This window comes from Citrus sinensis, chromosome 1 (assembly GCF_022201045.2).
Source record: "Citrus sinensis cultivar Valencia sweet orange chromosome 1, DVS_A1.0, whole genome shotgun sequence".
NCBI classification, from domain to species: domain Eukaryota; kingdom Viridiplantae; phylum Streptophyta; class Magnoliopsida; order Sapindales; family Rutaceae; genus Citrus; species Citrus sinensis.
In genome coordinates this window covers 22,934,664-22,959,520 of record NC_068556.1, presented here as the reverse complement: position 1 = coordinate 22,959,520, position 24,857 = coordinate 22,934,664, and the positions used below count along the sequence as shown (strand labels likewise).

Sequence of the window (24,857 nt, the reverse complement as noted above, 5' to 3'; positions counted from 1 at the left end):
CGAGCTAATGTAGGATACCTATTAGCATTTGTCTTCCACCAACTCAAAATATTAAAATCTTCCATCCGAGGTATAACTTTCTCATCCAAATATGAATCTAATTCATCTGCAACAACTGCACAATCTCCATTGTTTACATAATCATCAAAACCTATCATCCATTTGGTTGCTTTCTTATAAGAATCCCCTGTAGATCTAGTAGAAGAACTACTACCAGTATAATCAAAGCAATAAACAGTTGGTGAAAACTTCAATTAATACTCTTCAACTAATTCCCGGCAAAAGGTGACCACTTTCCCAACATACAACTATTTTGATATTTATTATTTTTAACAATATTTATAATTTTGTTATTTATTTATTAGTAATTTTAAAAATAAAAATAAAATTAAAAATTAAAATGGGGAAATGGGTAGGGGATGGGGATTCCACCTCATCCCCGTCCCCTCCCCGAATAAAAAATTGGGTAAAAAATTTTCCCCGTCCCCTCCCCGAAAAAAAAATTGGGTATAAAATTATCCCCGTACCCTCCCCGAATGGGGAAAATCCCCGAGGGTACCCGTCCCCGTGGGGATTTTTGCCATCCCTAAATGTTATTGCTATTGAGCTACCGGCGCCGGGTACTTACAATTAAAATGACAAAAACATGAGTCTAAAGTAATGCATATTTTTCGGTGGGCTTTTAAATGTGGGGTCTCAGCGAAAGGGACACTTTCTGTACCCTTGTATTTTATTAGAAATTCTGGTGAAAGTTTGTTGGAAGATTGTCAATTTACCCCCTGTTATTTTTATAATGGTCGATAACTCCTATGACAACATAAATTTATAATATTATTTTTATTTTTAAATATCCCTTGATTTATATTTATTATAGATTAAATAAATTATATGAATGGAAATTAAAATAAAAAATTAATTATTAAAAATAAGAAATATATGTTTTGATGTGAAAAAAATTAATAATAAAAATATTTTTTTGTACTTTTTTATTTTATAAACATTTTCTTATAATAAATATATAAGAAAATTATTATTAAATGATAAAAAAATTATTATAAGAAAACTTAAATGATAAATAAGAAATTATTATAAAATAAATAATAAAATAATTTTCTTTTACTTTTTACATTTAATTTTAAAATCTTATAAAATATTTATTTGAAGAAAATGTTTACAAAATAAAAAAGTATAAGAAAGAAATTTTATTATTAATTTTTTTCACATCAAAATATATATTTTTTGTTTTTAATACTTAAAATTTTTATTTAGTTTCTATTCATATCGTTTATTTTATTTATAATAAATTTAAATAAAAAAGTATTTAAAAATAGAGTATTATTATAAATTTATGCTGTTAGGGAGATTATTGGTTATTATAAAAATAATAGAAGTGTGAACGGTATATATAAATTACAGTAGTAAGAAATTGACAATCTCTCCAAAGTTCGTCCTCCATTTGAAGATCGACACGAGTATCAGATCGTCATCAGTGGGTGATTATTAATCAATTAACGCAAGAAGGCAAGTTGGAATATGCGTGCAAAAATGAAAGTGAATGCAGCAAAATCGACGGTTCGCTTGGCTTTCTAACTCGATCATTAAGAAAAGAAGAGAAATTCCCCACACTCAACTAATTCTCCCACTTTTACTAAAAGTTACAAGATCACAAATTATTATTTTAATAATTACGCTGAGCTCATTCTCCTCAAAAATCTTAATTCCAATGAAGAGTTTCTTCAGACAAGATTGTTTCCCACAAATACTAAGAACTCCCAAGTAAACAACTGCAGTAACTTAAACTTGCGTGAGCGAATTGGTCCTCAGTTAGTGGGTTGTCAAAATCATAAAATTAGAGGCCTAGCTAGTATTCCTGTTGTGTTCTAACTGTTTACCTTCAAGCATGGCGCCTCGTACATTTCTTGCCCCTCCAGGATTCAACGTCCCAAAGGAAAAGTCAAGAAATGCTCCATTTCAACTTTTAATCTTGTCATTTTTTTGTTCATGGAAGTAACGGTTCTGAGTCTTGCACAGTGACTAAGCACCAAACTCTTTTTTTAGGTTTTTGGCCCTTTATACATGTTAGATAAATTATGTAAGTTACTCGTGCGGATCTAACAATAGTATTAAAGATAAATCTCAACATCGATATGAAAATCGAACTCAAGATCTTTGCTTTAATACCACGTCAAAGAAACCACTGGCCTAAAGGCCTAATCTGATAGATAAGATTAGAGCTTCTCGGTAGTATTATTAGTCAAAACCTCAACAACATAGAAATTTTGGAAAAATTCACTTAGTATATAAGAGCATTGAACCGAATACGACCCATTTTGGACTCAAGTCGCTCTGCCTACATTATTGTCCATGTATTGGACTCTAACAAGCTATGATTTACAGGAAAACAATGGGCACCAAATCGTTTTCCCATGGGCTGGGGAAATCGATGGTAGTGGGTGTAATCATTCTAAAAAAAAAAATTTCAAAGTTGTGTCATTTTTTACGTGGTCGGTCAAATATATTTAATTCTTTCCACTGAGCTGCTGCTTGCATCACTTTCGTCTGTCCAAGCCGTAACTTTTTCACGTTGTTGGTAACTTTTGTTTATTCATGTATTTATTTTGCATTCCAACTTATTTCGGTCTTCATTCTAAGGTACATATTATTCATAGTCCCAAAGTAGCTATGATTATTGCATATACAATTTTTTCTTTTTAAATTTACACTTATGTTGTTAATTGCTTCATCATTTCTCTTGCTAATCATGTTTATATATGAACTTGTTGAACTTTTTTCATCGTTCAGTTATCTAGGGAACCTTTTGTTTGGTCTTCCGCCAATCGGTTTATGTCACATCTTGTGTGATGATGAATCTGTGTGATGCATGAAGCATGATATTGATGGAAAAATCGTGCATATAATCTAATATTCTTTTACCTGATGGAAAAGACTCTACGATTCGAGCGATTCTTCAACTCACACCAAATATTAAATTTTCTTAACGCGTTTTTCATTAATTCGAGAATTCAAATACCCATTATAGAGAGCCATTTTAAACATATACTGTTTTGAGTTCACGTGTATTTTCCTCTAAAGAAATATCTGTTTTAGCTATAGCTAAAACAAGGTCAAAATTATTTTTCATTTTTACAAATTTTTAAAATTTTATTAAAGTACTCAATTTAAGTGTTGTTTTATTTGTTTCTTATTATTAATTGTTAATACTATTTCATTTTAGGGTAAAAACTCGTTTTACCCCTATATTTTATTATTAGTGCCCATTTAATCCCTATATTTTTTAAAATGCCTTAAAACATCCATACTCTTAAATTATTGACATTCATGCTGTTACTTTTTGTTTCTTTTGACTTGCTTTTACAATATTACCCTCTTACAATATTATTTTTTTATGAAATTAATAAAAAAAATTATCAATTTAACCCCAAAAATAAAATAAAAACAAAAAAGAATATATATTAATTTTTGTGAAAGCTTACATCTGTCCAAAAAATATTTTATTGTAAAAATAATTAAATTACCTATTTTTTTGGACATTATTAAAAAAATTAATATATTAACTCCTCAACAGTGTGTTCCAAAAAAATAACATATATTAATTTTGTTTCTATTTTATTTTTTGAGAATAAATTGATAATTAATTTTTTTTCTTTTTACTAATGCTCAAAAAAAATTATTGTACGAATGTAATATTGTAAAAATTAAGCCAAAAGCAACAAAAAGTAAGAGGAAATGTGCTAATAATTTAATGTCGGGGATGTTTTGAGATTTTTTAAAAAATTTAAAAACTAAACAGGTACTAATCTCAAAATATTAGGACTAAACGAGATTTTACCCTTCATTTTATAATAAAATGACTTCCAGTTTAGCAAAATTCAATTTATTTAATGTCCTTGGAATAAAAAGGCACTTCGAAATCCTAACTTGCCATCATTTTAACAAAATCTCAATCAAACATTCTTTTGAGGACGCGAGTTTTTTAATCTTTTGTTTTTGCTTTGTCAGCTTGAGCTCAGCTTTGTGCTATAACCTATATAAAGGTTTCTGGTTCGACTCATTGTGCACCAACTTGCTTGGTTAGTGCTTGATTCCCTTGGCAGCAATTAATAATCTGTACCAACTGAACCAACATGCACACATGATTTGAGGGCTCTTTTCTCTTCCGCCATTGAGAAAAAGCTCTAGCACTTTCCCTTAAACAATGGAAGACCGATGGTTTTTGTTTGATTCTTTCACAAAAAATATTTTTATTAGTGAATTGTGTTTCCCCACATCATGGGATTATTCTTTCCTTACTAAGAATCTAACAGAGCTAACAGTAAAAGCAACATTTGCATCCGATTCTAAATTCTTGTTTGCTTCCAATATACACAATATGACAAGGAAAATATATATATTTGACTGGCTTATATATACTAATCATCAACAGTGTTGTCCATCATAGCATGCAAACTTATTATAAGTAGGTCCAAACCCAAAAAAAAAAAAAAAAAACTATGCTTAACACCAATAGAACTAAAATTTTAATAATAAAACTACTACTTTTCCACATTAAAATTCAAGCTTAGTCTTATTATGAGTGCCTCAATGTCGGGGACCAAGTGATGGAGCCTTTCTCAAGTAGAGTTTTGAGTTTGAATCTTGGCAAATTCCATTGTCTTTTTGCCTTGCAACTTGTTAGTCACGTAATGTTTACTGTACTCTCCATGATTGTATCTTCTATATTTGCATGGATTGTTCTCATTCACTAGCTCAGGCATTGGTCCCAGCTCCACTTCATAACTTGGAGCATAGAATGTGACGATTGAAAGCCTGTCTTTTTCTTTATGTGTCACTGCCCTGTGCTCAACACTTTTGTATCTCCCATTTGTAAGAACCTGCGTAACAAAAATAAAAAAACAGGAATCAGCAAAGCAACAAGAATTAAATTGATGCTGAAAGGAGAAGCGAAAGATTAAAATTTCTCGTTACAATATTGGGTACCTCTATGGTGTCCCCGACGTTGATCACAAGTGCATTTGGAATAGGCTGCACAGGAACCCAAGTGTTATTTTTCAAAATTTGAAGTCCTACTGAGCTGCCCTTTCCTTGCTGCAAAACTGTGAGGGCACTGCCATCTGAATGAGGGCTAAGACCCAATACAAGGTCAGGTCTTGGACATGGTGGGTAGTAGTTCATCCTCACAGCCTGCACAGCAACCCCAAACATTTCTTCAAAAGTTTCTGCTTTCAAGCCAAGGCTTATTGCTACGTACTTGAGCAGACACTGGCAAAGTTTTCTCACATCTCTTGAGTAAGTCTCTAGAGTTTCACTGCAAAATTAAGAGGGTATGCGTATTTATGAGAGTGACACTTGGCAAAAAAAAAAAAATTAAGCATAATACACACTCACCTATATATATATTGAAACTTGCAAGTTTGGTATGATTATTTTTACCTGAACTCAGCTGGCTTTGCTGGCCAGAGTTTTGGGTTCCTGATAAAGTGAGGCTCGACACCAAGGGCAAACATGTTGCACCAATCAAGTTTTTGGTTCTCCGAGAACACAAAAGCTTGCCCATATCCTTGAACTGTCCCTGGTAGCATGGGGTACTTCTTTTTCTCTTCTAAAGGTAGCATGAAAAAATCTTTGGCCACCTTCTCTATGTTCTCGAGTAAGTTCAGTTCAATCCCATGGTCAATCACCTGTTGAAAATAACTCAAAACATTAGTGGGGAACTTAAAAAATCTCTTTGTTCATACAACAGGTCCGTAGTTCAAACCCCGCTTATATGAGTGGTGAGGGGGAAAAACAGTAGGTTCATTACAACCAGTCAAGCACTCTAAAAATTTCAGAATTTGCAGTTCTTTACCTGAAAGAATCCCCACTCTTCGCAGGCAGTTGCGAGGTTTAAAATTTCATTGTGAAATTCATCGTGGTTGCCCTTCATGAGTTTTGAGAGGTTGATGATGGGAATGCCAGCAGGTGGAGAAAGAGCTGTAGCCAGTGACGATGGCCTTTCAGTCAAGTCTCTAACAAATCTTTCAGGAATTGTGCTAGGTTCGACTTTTCTCAGCTCTTGAACATCATCTATTTGACCAACTTTGACGGGAAAAGTTGGTACTGGAGCCATGGAAACAGAGTTTTTGAAGCGATAATCTAACTGCAACTAAAGAAAAATATATGAAGCTTTACTTGGGAATTCAACTCTTGTACAAGTCTGTATTTATAGAAAAATGTGCACTTTGTCGCAGTGCTTATGTGTGGTTTGTAGGGGCCCCATATTTTGCATTTCATAAATTGGAAAAAATGGGCTTGGACCACAATTGACACTTTCGATCCACCAAACAACACCGAAAGCGTTAGTGCCTAGATATAAAATTGCTATCTCTCTCTCTCTCTCTCTCTCTTTTTAATCCATTTTTTTAAGCATGCCATAAAAAATGAAGCTAGAGAAATTTTTTTACTTTGACATGTTAATAGCAAGTTGTGTTCACTCATAGTGAGTGCAGGAAAGTTCAATCAATAAATTTGTTGAGGTGATACAAAATGTTAAGAGTTCAAAAAAAAAGAAAAAAAGTGTTATTTGGCCAAAAGAAAATGTTTGAACAAAGAGAACTTTGATGCATGCAGATATGCAATAAAATGAATACTTTGCTCATATGCAGTGTATGAAATTTAACTTTACGAAGGGTGCACAGACATAAACGTTGAGTGCTGAAATCAATTTTGCCTCAGTGGGAAACTGACTGAAAAGATCTTCACAAAATTTCCTTCTGATTAAGACTGAGACCAGAAAATTCGCATGCTCTTGCTAAACTTTTTATCTCTTCATTTGTTCATATCCCTTGAATTTATTTGTCAGAGAAGTGGACCATAACTCTTGCTCTTTCCTAGCTACCATCTGTCTTTCCTCCAAAATCCGCATATATGTATATCTCATTCGAAAAAAAAAGAAAAAAAGTCAACATCAAATCTTTGTCAATTGTCAAGCTCTTTCAATTCCCCACTTCCCTATATGGGGTGATGAATGCACAAGGATGGAGCAAGAGCATTGTCTAGGCCAATATGTCACTTAATTTATTGGCCATTCTGAATCTCACAAACTGGTTTCAATCTACTTAGCAACAAGACTAGAGGAGGAAAATTTTCCGAAACTGAAGTATTCCAATCTTACAACACCTGTTACTGCCCATCTCTTACCTTCTATTAACTTAGCAACAAGTCTAGAGGAGAAAACTTTCCCGAAACTTAAGTGTTTGTAAAGAACTTACAGTGGTATTAGTGCAATAAGTTGACACATATTTGCAGAAGCAGTAGCCAGTAGGGGCCATTCCCAAACCATTTCTTCATTTTCTGCAGACCAAATCTAGTGATAATTGTCATCATTTTTTTTGCCTTCGTCCAAGCCTTTTAGGACCCTTTAACTTGAGCTCTTTAGCATTTGTATCAAGCTCAGCCGCATAACTACGCAATTTGGGTCAGTAAGGTGGGGGAAAAAAAAAAAGGTGCTTCTGGACCACAACTTGATGGACCACACTAATACATCATGACTATGAACAGGTAATTACTTTTCGCATAGGTATTGAAAACTTGAAACTGGGGATGGCGACACTTTTCTGAAAAGTTTTTGTCATTTTCACCATCTAATGAAAAAGTTTTAAGCCCGTTAATTTTAGTTCCAGTAAGAGTCATTAGTTCTGTTTTGCTTCTTCATAATTGGTGAAAGTGGGACATTGCAAAGAACAGTAGTAAAATTTAAAGGAAAAATATCCACCGATCATTTTTTTTTTTTTTACTTTTTAAAAATATATAATTTTTTTTTTAGAATCTACCTAAAGTTACATTTTATTTTACTTTTTTACTTTCGTTTGGAATCCGTTAAGAAAACTAACGGAAACCTAAAAAAATAACCATTTTACTCCCCCAAAACGAAATTTTCAATTTCATCCTAAAAATTACTAAAAATAATCAGATTAAATCTAATTATTTTTCTCATCGGTCAATAAAGAAATTAATTCCACAACCATCAAATGCAGGGTTTTTTTTATAAAAAAATTATGTCTGTAATTAGAATGCTAAATTATAACAGTAGTATTAAAAATAACTCAATCTCGCAAACCATCAATTGAATTTAAGATACTTAGAGTTTTATTATTCATTGAGTTATAATCTCTAGTAGTTAAGATTTTTTTTGTACTTCATTAACGTATCAATAATGATATTCATTATTAAATCTGATTATTTTTGGCATTTTTTAGAGTGAAATTATAATTTTCGTTTGGGGGTAAAATAGTCATTTTTTTAAGTTTCCGTTAGTTTTCCTTAACGGATTCCAAACGGAAGTAGAAAAGTAAAATAAAATGTAACTTTATGTGGATTCCAGCAAAAAAAAAAATTGTGTATTTTTAAAAAAATTTAAAAAAACAGATGGACGGTGGATATTTTTCTAAATCTAAATTGATAGTTGATGTTTTACAAGACGTGCACAAATCTTATGAACATTGATAGCTCAAACTCATATGCGTTTGGAGATATTTCTGCCAGGAAATTCTTACAAAAGAATTTCACAAAGCTCCTTCAAATGTTACACAACAAAGTGCTTTCTTTTTGTAAACGCTTTAAATTTTTGTAAACAATATGTGTCCTGCGTTAATCTTTTGCAGCAGAATTAATTAGTTGGTTAAATTAGTAAAATCTATTGTGTTATAATAAGAGTGAATTTGAACCCATCCACAAAGTACGTGGCAAATTTGATTTTTATTCTTCCAATGCTTAAAATTAGATAAAATTAAAAAAAATCTTGTGTCCCCTCCGAACATGCCCTTATCATAACGTGAATAAGAGTCCAACAGCCCCTGATCGACACGTGTCCATACAAAATGACTCTAGTGCTAGTCCAAGTAGTCTTGCACGTTTTTGTTTTGACCTTTTGTGGGCTTGCAATTGAGTGCGTTTTATTAGTGGCAGCGAAAGCCTGAAACCAAGGCCCGGGCCCTGGCTCCTTAAAGTTACTTTTCCAAGGGGGTTTTCAGCCGCAATGACCAAAATGTCCTAGCCTCATCTTATATTTTGGCTTGTAGCTTAAGAGACGATTTGTTTAGCAATGAAAAAGTCGTTGACCCGGAATCTCATTTTTACCCTTGCCGCCTCTTCTCTTACCCGCCAAAATAAACGGTCTTCTTGTCACACCAAAGCCCATTTCATTCAGCAGCTTCAAGAATGTAAACACTTGATTTCCTTAGCCTCAGTACACTCAGAAATATTGAAATCTGGGTTTTTAAGTAACACTTTTACCCTTAATCATCTCATAAATTGCTATGTAAGGCTTAAAAAAACCCAGGTTGCTCGTCAATTATTCGACGAAATGCTTGAACCGAATGTTGTGTCTTATACTTCACTTATGGCTGGCTACATTAACATGGGTCAACCCCAAATTGCCCTTTTGCTCTTTCAAAAAATGCTTGGAAACTTGGTTTGGCCTAATGAGTTTACTTTTGCGACAGTGATCAAAGCGTGTTCTATGCTCGCGGATCTTATAACGGGAAAGCAGATTCACACCCATATTGAAACTTTTGGGTTTCAATATAACCTTGTGGTTGGTTCTTCACTTGTTGACATGTATGGAAAATGCAATGATGTTGATGGAGCAAGGCGGGTTTTTGATTTGATGGGTTGTAGGAATGTTGTTTCTTGGACTTCGATCATTGTAGCTCATGCACAGAATGCTCAAGGCCATGAAGCGCTAGAAATGTTTAGAGAATTCAATTATCAGTCGAGGGATCGTCCAAATCAGCATATGTTGGCTAGTGTGATTAATGCTTGTGCAAGTTTAGGTAGATTAGTTTCTGGGAAGGTTGCGCATGGGGTGGTGGTCCGCAGTGGTTCTGAGTTTAATGATGTGGTTGCAAGCGCACTTGTTGACATGTATGCCAAATGTGGATGTGTTAATTATTCTGAAAAGGTCTTCAATAGAATATCAAACCCTTCTGTGGTAACCTACACTTCAATGATTGTAGGTGCGGCAAAATATGGCCTTGGGAGATTCTCACTTGATTTGTTCAACAAGATGATTTCAAGAGGAATAAAACCCAATGATGTCACATTTGTCGGTGTACTACATGCTTGTAGCCATTCAGGACTAGTGGATGAAGGCATTCAGCACTTGGACTCGATGTATCGAAAGTACGGAATCATACCTGATGCAAAGCATTATACATGTGTCGTTGATATGCTTGGCAGAACTGGCCGTCTTGACGAGGCCTACAAGCTAGCCAAATCTATACAAGTTGATCCTGATGGAGGCCCTCTCTTATGGGGCACCCTTCTCTCGGCTAGTAGGCTTCATGGACGGGTAGATATTGCAGTTGAAGCTAGTAACCAGCTAATAGAATCCAATCAACAAGTAGCAAATGCTTATGTCACATTGTCAAACACCTATGCATTAGCTGGGGAATGGGAAAATGTTCATAGTCTTCGCTCTGAAATGAAGCGAACAGGGATTCACAAAGAACCCGGCTGTAGTTGGGTTGAAATTAGGGATCAAACCTACGCATTCTATGCTGGTAATGCATTGTTTGAAAGAGGGAGCGAGGTTTTGAGTTTGTTGAGAGAACTCGAACGGAAAATGAAGGAAAGAGGGTATGTAGGAGGGAAGACTGGGTTGGTATTTGTTGACGTGGAAGATGAGGCAAGAGAGGAAATAGTGGGTCTGCACAGTGAGAGATTGGCCTTGGCTTTTGGGTTAATAAGTATACCAAAAGGCATCACCATTAGAATAATGAAGAACTTGAGAATGTGTAGGGATTGTCACGACGTTTTCAAACTGATTAGTGACATTGTTGAGAGAGATTTTGTAGTGAGAGATGTTAATAGATTTCATCACTTTAGAAATGGGTCCTGCTCTTGCGGGGATTTTTGGTGATTATCCCCAATGTTCTGATCATTGATGTTAAATCGCAAACGGAACTCTCATGTTAAGCGAAGACAATTAAGCCAAAAATAGAAGTTCGTATTTGGATAAATATAGTCTCTGAATTTTATTAGACCGTTAAGTTCCTGAATTCAACCAAATATTACAAGACAATACTAAAGCAGCCCTTTTTATTGATATATCTTCCCCCTACTCTTTCAATGCAATGCATTTAAAGACGAGACATTCATCATCATGCACTTATTCTAGCGGGCAAAGTGACCTAATGCAACGCAAGTAAAGGTTGATATTTCTGTGTCTTTTCTTGTTTTATATTTCATTCTGAAAAAGTCAAACAAAAATTTTATTTCTCTTTCATTAATTATTGTTTTGGCAGCCAGTCGGATTGGTTGACAAATCTATTTTGAGGCTTGAACTTCAATTATTACACACAGATACACAGAACAAGTACGTACGCATGTCCATGCTTGTGGGTGTATGCAGATGCATGGCATGCTAAGGTTAACCATAGACGTGCGTGAACAATCACTGTTTCTCTGGATTTTCCATGTAGCTGTTGCTTGACTAGGTGTAAAATTGCTGCTGAAGGATGAGTCGGCTACGTGGTCGTTCTATTAAGGATTCACATGCACGTTCGTCACATGGCATGTTTTCCCAGCGCCATTTCAAACATATATAGTTTCTTGCATGTCGAGTTGTAGCACAGGTTTCTCCTGTGAAACAAAAAGTAATGACATTTTATGATTCAAATGTAGAAGAGTGTTTCTGTGCTTGAGGATTAACAACATAGTGTTAAGGCATTTTCATATATAGCTAAAGACATGCTCATCATATAATCCTATGGTAATTGTCATTGTAAAAATTCTGGGAATATCACTATGCCACTTCCCCTATGCTGCCAAAAACTGTTGGTGCATTTTCTTGCATTTTTTTTTTCTGGCATGTCAATAGAACTTATTTTCTAAAGCATCTCATTCAAAATTTCAAAATATAGGTTCTAATTGGACCGGCTTTTGCAATAACAGTAAGCTTCGCTCTGTTTTACATAGGTGAAAAAGAAAGTACATGCAACATTTTGTTCAAATCCAACCAAATAATCAGAAAAATATAATTAACTTCCAAGAGCCAGCTTAAAAACCAAAATGTCAATATTATTGCCAAAACTAATAACAACTGTATTATAATGCACACGTTTAACCGATTTCTAGATACAATAAGTACAGATACAAGCTATCACATCATCTGAGTTCATGCTCTTGGATTGCTAATGTGGCACGGATCTTGATTTTAGTTGATTTTAGCCGCATTAACAATCAAAGTTCATCTTTTCAAAAAATAAATAAATAAAATTCATCTTAAATGAAAAACTAACAAAAAGTTAATCTGAAAGCAAAAATGGAAACACTACTTGACCCTCCTAATGCAACATAAAAAGAACAAAAGTAAACCTTCGCCACGGCTGGTGCTGGACAGAAATTTGGAGGACGTGTCTTGACATAGTGGAACATCTTTTTGTGTTTGCAGCTGTTGCATTCTCTTAGTCCTTGCAGGTAAAAAAAAAAATCCAATGTCACAGGAATACATGTAAACCTCCATATTCCAAAATAGCAAGTCAGCTCATATTTAAAACTCCGAAAAATGAAAAGCATAAAAATCTAACAACAAGAATTGCCTCCAACTGTTCCTGAAGAGAGACCAACAAAGCATGGTCATAATCCCCCCAGAAAATTGCCACTTCCAGAACCAAAAGAAAGAGAACAGCTTTAGCATTTAAATCTCTGTACAGCAGAAGGTGGGAGAGCAACAGCTTGTATGCCTCCTCATCAAAGGACCAACTCCATCAGTGCAGTGCTGTCTGAAAGAGAGAGAAATCCCTGCTGCCCGTTTTAAAGCAAAATTAACAGAGTCCTACGGAATTCATATGACCTACCAACAATAGAAATGCAGTAAAGATCTGATCACTCTTGGAAAAGAAATGATGCAATCTTTACAAACCTGTATTATGGAGATCAATTTCTAATTTACAAGCAGAAAAAGCTCCTAGAATAAATATTCCAGCAGAACAATGACAATCATTTGAGCTTTTACTTATCTCACTTATTGCAAACAAAACAAAGATTCAGCCAAAACAAAAGGACACTTGATGAATATGACTACAGAGAAATGGATTTTAATGTAGATTCAAAGCAAAAGAGTAGGAATCAGAGCCCCTTGTTATGCCAAAATGGTAGGAAGAAATATAACATACCTGCAGAATTGAATAGATAATTGAACAAGGGAGGCTGGCAGATTTGGTTAAAGCATAATGTCAAAAGTGGCAGTTCCACATATGGCAAACCTTCCCAAAGGATTGCCAGTTCCATCCTATTATAATTTGAAAGCAATGATTACAAAATTTAATGACCTCGCCAATCTCATCAAATGGTTGCCTAATGATTTCCAATCACTATAATAACTTTTCCTCAAACTCCAAAATATGGAGCCAAAATTTACAACTTTGGTTCGTGTTGCCAGACAAGTAGAGATTTTATTCTTTTTTTCCAACCAAGAAAAGTCATGGGAAATAATGCTTTGTCCTTATCTATATCAACACCAAGCTGAAGACTGAAAAAACTAGTTTACAAAATTTGTGAATTGATTTATGTACACATGTACGCAGATCTAACAAGTGCAGGTCTGGGCAGACACCTTTTCTTTCCAATACCTACCCCACTGGAGGAATGCAAACCAGAATAGCACAACTACAAAGTGTTATGTTAATCTCTAATGACACCAAAACCTGAACGGTTTATGGCCTCCATTGCAAGCCGAACCAGGCGTAAGAATCCTTCTACATCCTGGAAGCTGAATTCAATCACTCTCTTAATAATAGGCATACTCTCTCTATTTTGAGCCTCTTCCAGGGTTACACTAGCTACAGCAAAGGCATTCAGGGATTTTCTTGACGCCTCCATGGCAAAATCTACATCCTGTGTCTGCAAAATAGTAAACATACATGCTGATGTATTCACCTTGACAAAAAGTTCTAACAAAATGCAGCCAAAAAAGAGGACCCACTATCACCATGACTAGTATCACCAACAAATCTAATTGAATTGTCAGATAACTTCTGTATTCTGATGAGATTGCTTAAATTAGCCAGCCACTAACAACAACAGAAATCAACCCAAAATAAAAACAGGTCTTACTTTGAAGCAATCAAAAAGCTGATTAACCAGAAACCTATCTTACAAACTTTCAAGACAGTAAGATTATCCAGGAACATTAAAACCATATAGTGTATATCAATGGCTGAGCATTTGCATTCACCTTCTTAGAAGTTCATCACACAAAAAAGAATTCTAAGAAGTCTCTCATATATTTCTCCATTATGTTTTCCATATACTTGCTCTACATCTCGTAAAAAATTGCAACATATCTAAGTGATGTGCATCGGAGCAGACATGGCCGTTGGCCACAGTACCCATCAATGAGGTAGATACGATACACAAGTCTTTCTAGCCAAAATAAAATATAAAAGTAGAACAGATATGCAATACCATATATCGGATGAATCAACTTACGAAGTCAAAAAGCCGAATAAAGCTTGGGCGGTTTCGAGCGACAACGATACGGTTTCCGGTAACATGACAACCCTTACCCTTGGATGTAAGCGACTTATCTGCTGTCATTTGATTATTTAAGCTATCAACATCTGATGCGGAAGAAGATGGAGATTCACCTGAAGAAATAATCCAAGTAAGCATTGCACCAAGTTCAAGCTTTGAGAGTACACTTTCATTACCTTGTTGTCTTCTTAGGTCAAGGTATAAAACATATCTTCTTATCAACAACATAAATCACATTGGAGAATTCTAGGCAGTAACAGTTGCTTAGCTAAAAAAATATCACAAGTATAGAACAGGATTTCGTGTTTTTGTAATCAGTTTTCGAGTGGAAAACTTCCCCTTATTAAAAGGAAAAATGCCCATTCACTCTTAATTTTAAGTTAGAGCACCAAGAGCAAAAGTTTAAAAGTAATTCTAGCACAAAATCCAACTCCAAAACAGTATAAGAAATCTTACTCGTTTTAACAGTCAATATTAACAGCTCAAATAAATTAACAGTATACGCTTTTCTTACAAACTTCCACCCACCAAACATTGTTATAAGCTAAAGAGGAGCAGCAACTCAGCTCTAGGGTTCAGCTGGAAGAGGGGAGGGGCCAAAACAGCCACATAAAGAGTCCCAAAAGAACTAATAATGATACCCCGCAGGGCACATACCAACCCAAAAAGTGGGGGAAAAAAAGAGAAAAAATAAATTGCAAATATCTGGTTAGTGGTTTGCTTTTCTCTGTCATATAATCAGGCAATTCTTTCAAGAAAAGACTTCTCATTTTCGTATTTAAAAAAAAAAAAATAGCGCAAAACGGAAGTATCCCTATACTAAAGCAGAGTGTACTAAATAGAAACAAGCCTGAGTATCCATACCAATCAACAATGCATTTGATTACCTTGAGATGTCTTGTGTAAAGTTGCTTGCAGCTCAGTCAGGTCTCTACTTGTACTAGACTGTTTGCAATAAACTACTCTCATGTATGCCACCTCCATGCATTTATAAGCCAAAGAAGCAGCAGGCATTTCTTGACGTCTTTCATACTCCTGCCCACAGAATCTGTGCATTCAAGGATTCAGCATAGATACAGACACAAACATATAAAAATGACATTTGAATCATTCTACTGCAGAAAAAACATCAACAGGCATACAACTTCTCAGGTTTCAGAGGATGTGTAGATCACATAAACTGAATGATGTGGAATGAAAATCACATAGCTCCGCCAACATTATGTTTGTTAGAACAATTTATATTTATGCACACACATACAATGCTAAAGCATGGACCATATTCTTTACCAAATCAAACTTCAGGTGAAGCAAAAACATTGAACATGAGAATAACAACATAAGAATGTTCTGTATGTTATCCTATGAATGAAGAAGCCAAGCAAGTTGTTTCTAGTAAGAAAAGTAGAGAGCTCCCAAAAAAATGAATTGGCTTCCATATCTGATATATGTTTTTAAAACGAGCATTACTAGAGCTAAACTGTAGTAAATGGCTTCATCTTGCAGTCGAGTCTAAAATAATGGAAAAACAGCATTTTCAGCTAGCATATGGCATCAGACACAAAAACACTTGAAACTATGACTTCATTTCTCTTTTGAAGTTCTTGCAACTAACAAATCAGAAACTCGAATAAAGGTAGATCAAGTGAATATGATTTATATTCCTCCTAAACTAAGTAACAGCTTCCTTTCACAAATATGAAATTTCCTAAGGGGCACTTTGGGAAGAGTAATTACAATAAATTCAAAAGCTTGATTAAAATATACTTGCTTTTTTTATTATTAAACATTGCACCAAATGAAACTAAATCCCCTCCCACCCATGTGAACAGGGTTAGAACCCTAGATCTCTTGTACGAGCCCAAGCAATTTTACAAGTTGACCTAACTGGCACCACAAAAAAGTCACATACTTTTTTATTTTGTTTCAAAATACAAAAGTTACATACTTAGCACAACATGAACCAGATGAGAAAAATATCTATAGACACACTTAATTATGCAGATAGCTCAGCATATATACAAGCAATTAACTGAAATTGGAACGATATAGCAAGAACAGCAATTTTATTATAACTTTGTAAGCTTCACTTACTCACAGAGTTTAGCTGTAGTGCTATATGCTTGTATTTGAGTCATCTCCCCATTTCTCCCACTCTCACTGTTGCAAGTTTCTAGAAGCGAAGCTCCATGGAAAAACTTTAAGGCAGATTGGAAGTAAGCCTCATTACTTTCAAAGTCAAACCCAGAGCCCTAGAAGACAATGAAACCAAGCTAAGAGTTAGACATAGAACAGATCTTTAGCACCCACACCCCGCGTCCCCCGTGCGAACCACCCCCACCCCCAACCCAACACCAAGGCCCCAACCCCCCATCCCCCTCGTGCCTGCATGTTGCATATCAATCCCAGAAATAGTCTAAAACCTACAATCAAGAAAGAGAGAAACCTTAAGGCGATCTGCATAGTCTCTGAGCTCCTTGGCTTGTTTGAGGGCAATCGTAGCATTCTGGCTGGAGGATTTCATACTTATATCAATTGAAGCTTTGAGATCTTTGATTACATCAGGTAAGTGATGTTCCAAGCTGAGGCTTAATTCATTCTTCTTACCCTCATTTCCAGGATATTTTGATGCTTTCATCACATCAGCTTTGCAAGAATTATCAATCAAAACTTCATTAAACATCCCTCCCTGTTGGGACCCTGGTACTGGCCCCCAACCATTTTTACTCTGTCCATATTTGCTTTCACTTGAAAGCAACATTGACATCCCATTTACTGTCCCCCTGTCTAACTGGGTAGCTTTTACTTCACCATCAAGATCCTGCACCAGGTTCCATTGGGAGGCATCTTCCCTTTTTGTGCCAGTGCACAATTTGACATCTGAATCATGCTGCTCTCTTACTATAACCTGGTTTTCCATCCTACAATCACTTGGCATCTGTCTTTCATGCTCCGTCCTGCTAATGTGATTTTTCCCATTTTTGTGCAACTTAGACCTAGACCTCTCAGGAAATCTGTTTTTACCCTCACATATTATTTCACAGTGGTGTACATTATGGTCGACATGAGTATCTGACTCATGCTTCAAGCTCTTCTTCAAGTAAAAATCACCATGCTCACTTGATGAATCAGAAATCTTCATCCTGTCTCTATGAGCAGCAGTGGCATGGCTTCTAATGCTGTCCTTTTGCAGCAAGAAGTAGCCCGAATCAACTTTCTGTGGTAGTAACACATTTTCATGGCTTTTCTGAGTCCCTCTACCCTCATCATCACTGTGTTCGATACCATGCATATCAATGATGTGCTGATGACGTTCAGAAGAATCTGTATCACCATTAAGGAAATGGCCATCCCCAAATTCAGACGGAACTTTGGATTTGTGGGTGCTTGTATGATTGACATTACCGTCATGGCAATCAGGGGAAGAAATTTTGGTGGGTTGAGGAAGAAAGTTAGAGGAATCGTTCTCCTTACTGGCTGTCCCAGATCGATTAATCTCACCATTACCTTCCCCATCCAAGAACCTTTTACAATTGTTATTTACAAGAACACAGTCAGTTCCACCATCATCTTTCCCTAAAATGTCTTCTGCTGCAGATGTAAACTTATCTGGATAGGAGGAGGTCCTATATGGGGATGACGAAACTGATTCTGCTGGTGAACCTCTCAATGCTTCATAGTCTGCTCTGTTTTTGCAAGAATTGGAAACCTTTGAAGAGCTTGAAGTGGCAGCCACAGAAACTTCTCCAGATCCAAAATGCCTTCTTACTGGCTCTATGGCATTTGAAGTCCGTTGAAATGCAAAATCTCTTCTGTTTTTTCGGTTTTTCTGGCCCATATCAACACTTCTGACATCTGCCATACCATCAACCATGTAATGTTCAGCTGAAAATAAAGATGCCCCAATGTTGTTAGATTTATCATCAGCACCTTTATTTCCTCTGAACTTCCTACCCTCAGTCTTCTGAACCCTGGATTTCTTTTCCCTCCCAAGTCCACTCTCACTGCTTTCCTCCTTTGCATACTCCTTGCTATCATGCCCATTCTGGTTGCCCTGCCGCTTCCTTTTTGTCTGAGAATTATTTCTTTTATCTTGCATTCTCACATCAAAGGACCCACCAACTGATAAGACCCCAGCTTGGCCTCCCAATTTCTTTCTAGAAAGTAGCAGCCTGTTCTTTGCATCACACTTTGCATCCTCAGGCTCGTTCAGAATATTCTTCCCATTTGCCTCAGTTTTCAAACCAGCATTTGGTTTGAGAACTAACTTCCCACTGACCACAGCAGATTTCCTGTGTCTATCAGCTTTATATGCAACTTCTATCTTAGCCTTTTTAGAAGATCCATAACCAGGTTGATCAGCATCTCTTTTCTTTTTCATCTTTAATTTCTTGGAATCCCCTGCAAATAAAATACGAAGAAAACTGTTATACACCATCAAATTGCTAGTGAAAGCCAGCAGAATCAGTGCAAACATGTACAACACCTCCATTCATCTGCTCTTTTTTCTGCTTAGTTATGCTGTTATCAAAATCTGAGTTGCATGACTTGATGAAATGGAGAGAACTTGATCCCTTCATTTCCTTTGATTCTGAAGGAGGGTGGTTCTTCTCATTTAAGCTTCTATTTTTCAGAGAATCCTGCAGGCGGTTCTTTGTGGTGTTTGATATCTGAATCCCACCATTGTCACATGCTCTTTTCTTTGCTCGAACTGATATGGCAGCAGAATCAGGACTCTGGTGTTTCTGGTCAAGATGTTGGCCATGATCTAAAGTTATCACTGATGCAGGTCCATTAGCATAGCTCTGAAGATTATTTTGACCCTCAGTTACCGGAAGTTGGTATAATGCATAAAGAGCTTTTGTTGTTTCCTCTTCACTGATGTCACAATGGTTCATTCTGGGCCTAGATAACATTTGCCAAGGCACAAAAATAAGACAAAAAGAGGTAAGCTATACAAATGTCTACATAACCATGAGCCTGTATGCATTTATGCAAAGACATACAAAGTATCAAAACATATATAGAGAAAGAGATTGAGCACATATGTATATCATGAGAACAACATGAAATAAAAACAAAATAAGAACTCATCTTCAGTATTGCTTAACAGTGTAGATTGCTTTCACTAGATAATCTAGAATTCCCAGCTCAAAGTACAAACCAAAAATAAGACGATGGAACTTACAGCCAATTTAGCATGCTACACAACCAATTATCAGGGAGATGCTCAGGAATTGTACCAAATGGTAGCAACCGCCATTTATAACAATTGTCACAGCAGACCCAATTTTCATTTATAAATACAGGATCCCCTACTGCTGGAACCATATCGGTACCATGCCTGCCTTCATAGGTAGAGGGAACCGTGAATGGAGCATCTTTGATGGACAACTCACGCGTCACCTGACTATCACCTTTTTTACTTGGTTTATTGCCGGATGTTCTCTCCAATTGATTATTTGTCTGTTTCAAATTTGTATCCAAAGAATCCTCATGGATAACTCTAGTCTTATTAATGTCTTTCTGTGATTTCAACTTCTGCATCTTACTTTGACATGTAGAAGCACCATAACCAGTGGTTGCCACACTTTTTGGTGCCACACCCACACCATCCCTCAAGCTTTCCTTTATTGAAACAACACCAGCCTTTCGCCTACTGTGGTCACCTTTTGCCTTCTTACCTTCAACGAGTGGCACCTCCCTCTCACTGAATGACTTAATTTCATCTTCCACTTGAATAGAAGGTTTATTGCCAACCTTTTGTTTTGAAGGAACTATTGTATCATCATTACATTTCGATGCACCAGAACAAACTTTTAAAAGGGCATGTGTTTTTCTTTCCTTGTATCTGCCACTGTCCCCAAGGTAACCTAAGACCTCATGATGAGAATTTATCCCCACCTGTTCTGAAACCTTTACTACTGACCTACTTTTACCATTCTTCTGACTCTTGCCACTGTGGCCAGATATTGACTCAAACGAATCCTGTCTCTCTAAGTTGGATGAAAACAATCTGTCACTTGCCTCATCCTTATCAACCCCACTGGAGACTTCAGATGCTCTTCCCAGTCCTTTCACTGAATCAAAAACACATTCTGGATTTGAAAGAGATATACTGATTGCATTATTATGATTTATCTCCTTGCCTCCAGGGGTCTCATTTTCTAACTTTTTCTTCGGAAAAGCTGTGTCATTCTCATCCTTTGCATCAGCCCCATGCTTTTGTTCTACTGGCCTTGAAATCTTTCCCAATAAATTCGCTTTCTTCTCCTTTAACAGTTTCCTATTGCCCATACTGGCAACTGATTTGTCCACCGACGTGGCATAATGTTCTTGACTACCCTTAAGGGAAGGCACATGTTCCCTGTCTCTCAAAAGCACTTCCTTTCTTGTCAAGCAAAACAGACTGTCATGAAGAGGTGATACCAGCACACCTCCAGGGACCGGGAATGAAGTCATAACCTGTTTAACACAAAAACCATGAGACCCCTAGAAACTCAAGTAGAGACTAACAAAATGAATTTACTAGAACACAATCTACCTGAAGAATGCTAGTGGGAGATTCATCAGCAGTCTCTCGAGATACAAGATTCATTCCTCCACTTTCCTCAGCACTGTTCCCCGATGATGAAGATGGAGAGTTGTCAAGCCCAAGACCACTATATATAGCCATATTTTTGCGAACCATTTTATTAGAGCCCACTTTTATTCGAACCCTAAGTGTTCTTGGGTCAGTCAGATTGCCTGACCTGCTTGAACATTCATCTTTAATATTAAACTTCTCAGCAACTCGAGCAGAAGATAAGCACAAATCATGCTTCATAGGAACATCCCCAGATGGCAACCCTGAATTCTGCAATGGATGGTCAATGCAGGAAACAGTGCCAAGCCTCATGAAGGAGGACACATTTGAGACAGGCTGAAAATTTTGGGAGGAGCCCTACACAGAGACATAACCCAAAGTGCTAAAGTAAACTACAATTTCCAAGCCGCAAATTGCCAGCTGTGTAGACCTGTTTCCTAGCAGAAGTCAAAAAATCAAAGAAAAGTTTTGCATATACCTCCATGGATAAATTACATTGAGATATCAGTTTATTGGAGTCACTTTGTGGAGTCTTTGCATGTGAACAATTGGAGGGAGAACGTTTATGAGTAGGTAAAAAAGAGCCATAACCACCAAATTTTGCCCCTGTCAAAATTAAAGTCTCATAACATTAAATTCTACAAATGCAATCTGTGTTTACTTTACTTTAAGTTCCATAAAGCCACTTACCCAAAGTCTCCTTAGAAACCCCGCCTTCAAAATCTTTACGATATTGACCCAAAATATTTTGAACTTTCTCATCCTTCAAGCAACATAAATGAAACATTTACAAGTGCCATTTTGTTTATTGAATCAGAAACATTTGAATAAAAGTCAATTAGAAAATGTGATGCAACCAGCTTGAGGAACAAGAAGTAATAAACAAGCCTATCAAGTACTACTGTAGAAGGTATGTGCACCCCAAGGAATCTCACATACTTTCAGTTATTATATTCATCAACTCATTCTGGCAAACCAGTTTCTGATGTCAATTAAACAATTGAATCATATGAAGAGTAAATGATAGTCTAGCTGCAGCGGAGGTCAATTGACTTTCAAACTCTAGCCCATAGACCATATAAGTTCATTGGAAAGCTAATAATTCTGTATCAATATTTCAGAAAGGAACATTTATCTGCGCTGTGTTCTCCCTTATCCCCAACCTTTTTTCCAACACATTAAGAACAATGCCAGATAACGTATTGAGCAGGAACAAAAAATTTTAAACTCCATTCTTCAAATAATTTTCCATCCTAAAGCAAGCAATTCAGGATTGTAGTCTCAGTCAGCATTATAGTCTCAGTTGCAAGGAAACAGAAGTCTCAATTTTCAAAAACCAAAAAGCTCATAATCAACCAGACAACAAATGTTTTTACGATGACTAAGTTTACTCAACTAATCCACTAAAGAATGTTAACAGCTTTGAACCAATACATTGCATAAAGAAGACATTATTTAACTTGATTACCATTAAGTCTTAATTTGATTACACAATAGCATGATTTCTGAAAATTCAAATTTTATATTTCCAGATTATGTTAATTAAAAAAAATAACTAGAATGAAACAGAAAAACAAAATAAACTCTTACAATGTAAGAGAGATCAGTATCAGGGTCAATGTTGTCTTTATCACCCTTGCAACAGTGAGCCTCTCCTTCTTCAAGCTCAGAATTCTCTTCCATCATCACACCCCAAAACTATCATTAAAATCAATAATCTAACTTATCATAAAACTTAACCATAACACTAACCCCAAAACCCTAACCCTCCACCTTCCCTAAAATCCAACATCAGTCGGAAAAATGAAGAAGTAACCACTAAAAGGAAAATCACCGGAAAACAACTACTCGTTCGGTTTTCAAAAAAAAAAAAAAAAAAAAACAACACTAATCAAAGATCAAATAAATTTGAAAACAAAAGGTGATTGTTTAATATTTTATAATTACTCCATTACAATCACGATCAAGTTTGATTTAGTGGTATTCAAATGGAAATTGAACGGCAAAACAAACAGTATGACTCCAGTTTCCTCGGAATCAAAGTCGAAATTTCAAGCTTTCCTCTTTCTCGTTTTTATTTTCAGATGAGAAGGGGAAACAGAGAGCTGTGTGTTCTGTTCTATGGCTTCCTTTTCTGTTTGGTGATTGTGAATTTTCATTTTATGGTTGATTTGATTATTTATTATTTGATCATTTACTTTTTCCCTTAATTGTGCGATTGTGCGCTTGTGCGCGTGTGTATATTTTTTCAATTTGGCGCTCTTAGTTTTGTAGGCTGTTGCTGGCGCGTGATAATCGAAGTACGAGTTGTTATGTCTGAAACGACGCCGTTTAGTCTTTAATATAGCGACTCGCGATGCGGACGGTTGCTGAGTTTTTGCTCCACATGCAAGCATCAATCATTTACAATTTCTTTTTTTTTTCTTGTTTTTCATGTTAAATGTTTCTCAAATTTTCTTCATACAATGTTAGCTCATAATATTTCTAAACATCTAATTCATGATCTGCCATGGTATCTCTAACTTTACCAATATATATCTTTTTCTTAAATATCTTTTCTAGTTTTATTAACGTCGATTTCACATCAAACATTAGTTTCCTGAGATGACATATTTAAAGGGTTTGATAAAAATTTCTGTTTAATTGGCCTACACTTTCTACTTATTTGTTAAATTGAATAGTAGTAATATTTGACTTCCTCATCTCATTATTCTTCTTTTTATTATTTTAACTTAAAATATCTAAAATACCTATTAAAATAACTTATTTTTTAAAATTTTTATCTTTTTTTCTCTCTCATTCTCCCCTACTTTTAGAGATGGCAATATGGTGGGATGGGGGGTGGGGAGGCTTACCCCATTCTCCACCCATTAAAAATTTCGCCTTTATTTCCTACCTCATTCCCCAATAAATTTATATTGTGTTTACTTTTTGGAGTGGGAGTGTAGAATGTGGATTCCTCTTACTCCAGTGTTTACTTATCATTTTTAAGGGGGGAGTGAGATTCTCATTCCGTGGGTCTCACCAAATTTTGGAGTGGGGAGTGGGATTCCCACTCCCATGGGGGGAGGTGGGAGTGGGAATCCACTCCCCCCTCTTTCTTTTTTACCCTCGTAATTAAAATAAATAAATAATATTATATTTATTAAAAATAATAATTATAAACATATTTATTTTATTAAATTTAATAAAATAAATATTATATTTATTTAAATAATATTATTATATTATTTTTTAAATTAAATTCATTACAAATAATAATTATAAACATATTTATTTTATTAAATTTAATAAAATAAAAATAAATATTATATTTATTTAAATAATAATATTATGTTATTTTTTAAATTAAATTCATTAAAAATAATAATATTAAACATTAATTTTAATAAATATTAATTATTTAATTAATAATAATAAATATTTTATTCTAAGAAAATATTAATTTTGTACTATATTATCAATAATAATGTTTCATTTGTGTTGCTATTATTAATAATTTTTATTCACATAATTTAAATTAAAATTAATTAAAAAATTATGATTTACATAATTAAGAATATTAATAATTATTATTAATTTACAAATATAATAAAATATTTATTTTATTTTTAAATATATTTTTTATTAATTTTTTAAATAAGGGTAAAATTATAATTTAAAATTATTTACTCCCAATCCAAGACAATATAAACACATAAATTGGATTCTGATTTCAATTCCATTCTCCTATTCC

At 35.2% G+C, this 24,857-nt stretch overlaps 3 protein-coding genes across 6 annotated transcripts; 1 reads left to right on the top strand and 2 right to left on the bottom strand.

Annotated features, from left to right (window-relative positions):
* Positions 1 to 4,334: 4,334 nt before the first annotated feature.
* LOC102625494 (protein SRG1) lies at positions 4,335 to 6,205 on the bottom strand. Its single transcript, XM_006489049.4, has 4 exons — positions 5,867 to 6,205; positions 5,452 to 5,699; positions 4,999 to 5,326; positions 4,335 to 4,892 (listed from the first exon to the last, which is right to left on the bottom strand). Exons 1-4 carry the CDS (start codon positions 6,125 to 6,127, stop codon positions 4,632 to 4,634), a joined length of 1,098 nt encoding a protein of 365 aa, XP_006489112.1. The 5' UTR covers positions 6,128 to 6,205; the 3' UTR covers positions 4,335 to 4,631.
* A 2,798-nt stretch (positions 6,206 to 9,003) lies between these two features.
* On the top strand, positions 9,004 to 11,440 carry LOC102618955 (pentatricopeptide repeat-containing protein At4g15720). Its single transcript, XM_006489202.4, has 2 exons — positions 9,004 to 11,209; positions 11,304 to 11,440. The coding sequence occupies exon 1, from the start codon at positions 9,101 to 9,103 to the stop codon at positions 10,916 to 10,918; it is 1,818 nt and encodes a 605-aa protein (XP_006489265.1). The 5' UTR covers positions 9,004 to 9,100; the 3' UTR covers positions 10,919 to 11,209; positions 11,304 to 11,440.
* On the bottom strand, positions 11,256 to 23,293 carry LOC102625776 (cysteine-tryptophan domain-containing zinc finger protein 5-like). 4 transcript variants are annotated; one of them, XR_003067077.2, is made up of 12 exons: positions 22,712 to 23,293; positions 21,812 to 21,884; positions 21,600 to 21,727; positions 21,080 to 21,478; positions 19,724 to 21,000; positions 19,022 to 19,440; positions 16,982 to 18,936; positions 16,630 to 16,787; positions 15,423 to 15,583; positions 14,491 to 14,648; positions 12,376 to 12,470; positions 11,256 to 11,640 (listed from the first exon to the last, which is right to left on the bottom strand). XR_003067077.2 is itself a non-coding variant. In XM_025102470.2 (11 exons), exons 1-11 carry the CDS (start codon positions 22,805 to 22,807, stop codon positions 12,465 to 12,467), a joined length of 4,830 nt encoding a protein of 1,609 aa, XP_024958238.1. In that variant the 5' UTR covers positions 22,808 to 23,293; the 3' UTR covers positions 12,058 to 12,464. The 4 variants fall into 4 exon arrangements, 2 of the variants coding, with proteins under 2 accessions (XP_024958238.1, XP_006489113.1); XM_025102470.2 differs by lacking the exon at positions 11,256 to 11,640 and having other exon boundaries at positions 12,058 to 12,470; XM_006489050.4 differs by lacking the exons at positions 11,256 to 11,640; positions 12,376 to 12,470 and adding an exon at positions 13,342 to 13,902 and having other exon boundaries at positions 22,712 to 23,292.
* Between the last annotated feature and the right edge of the window lie 1,564 nt (positions 23,294 to 24,857).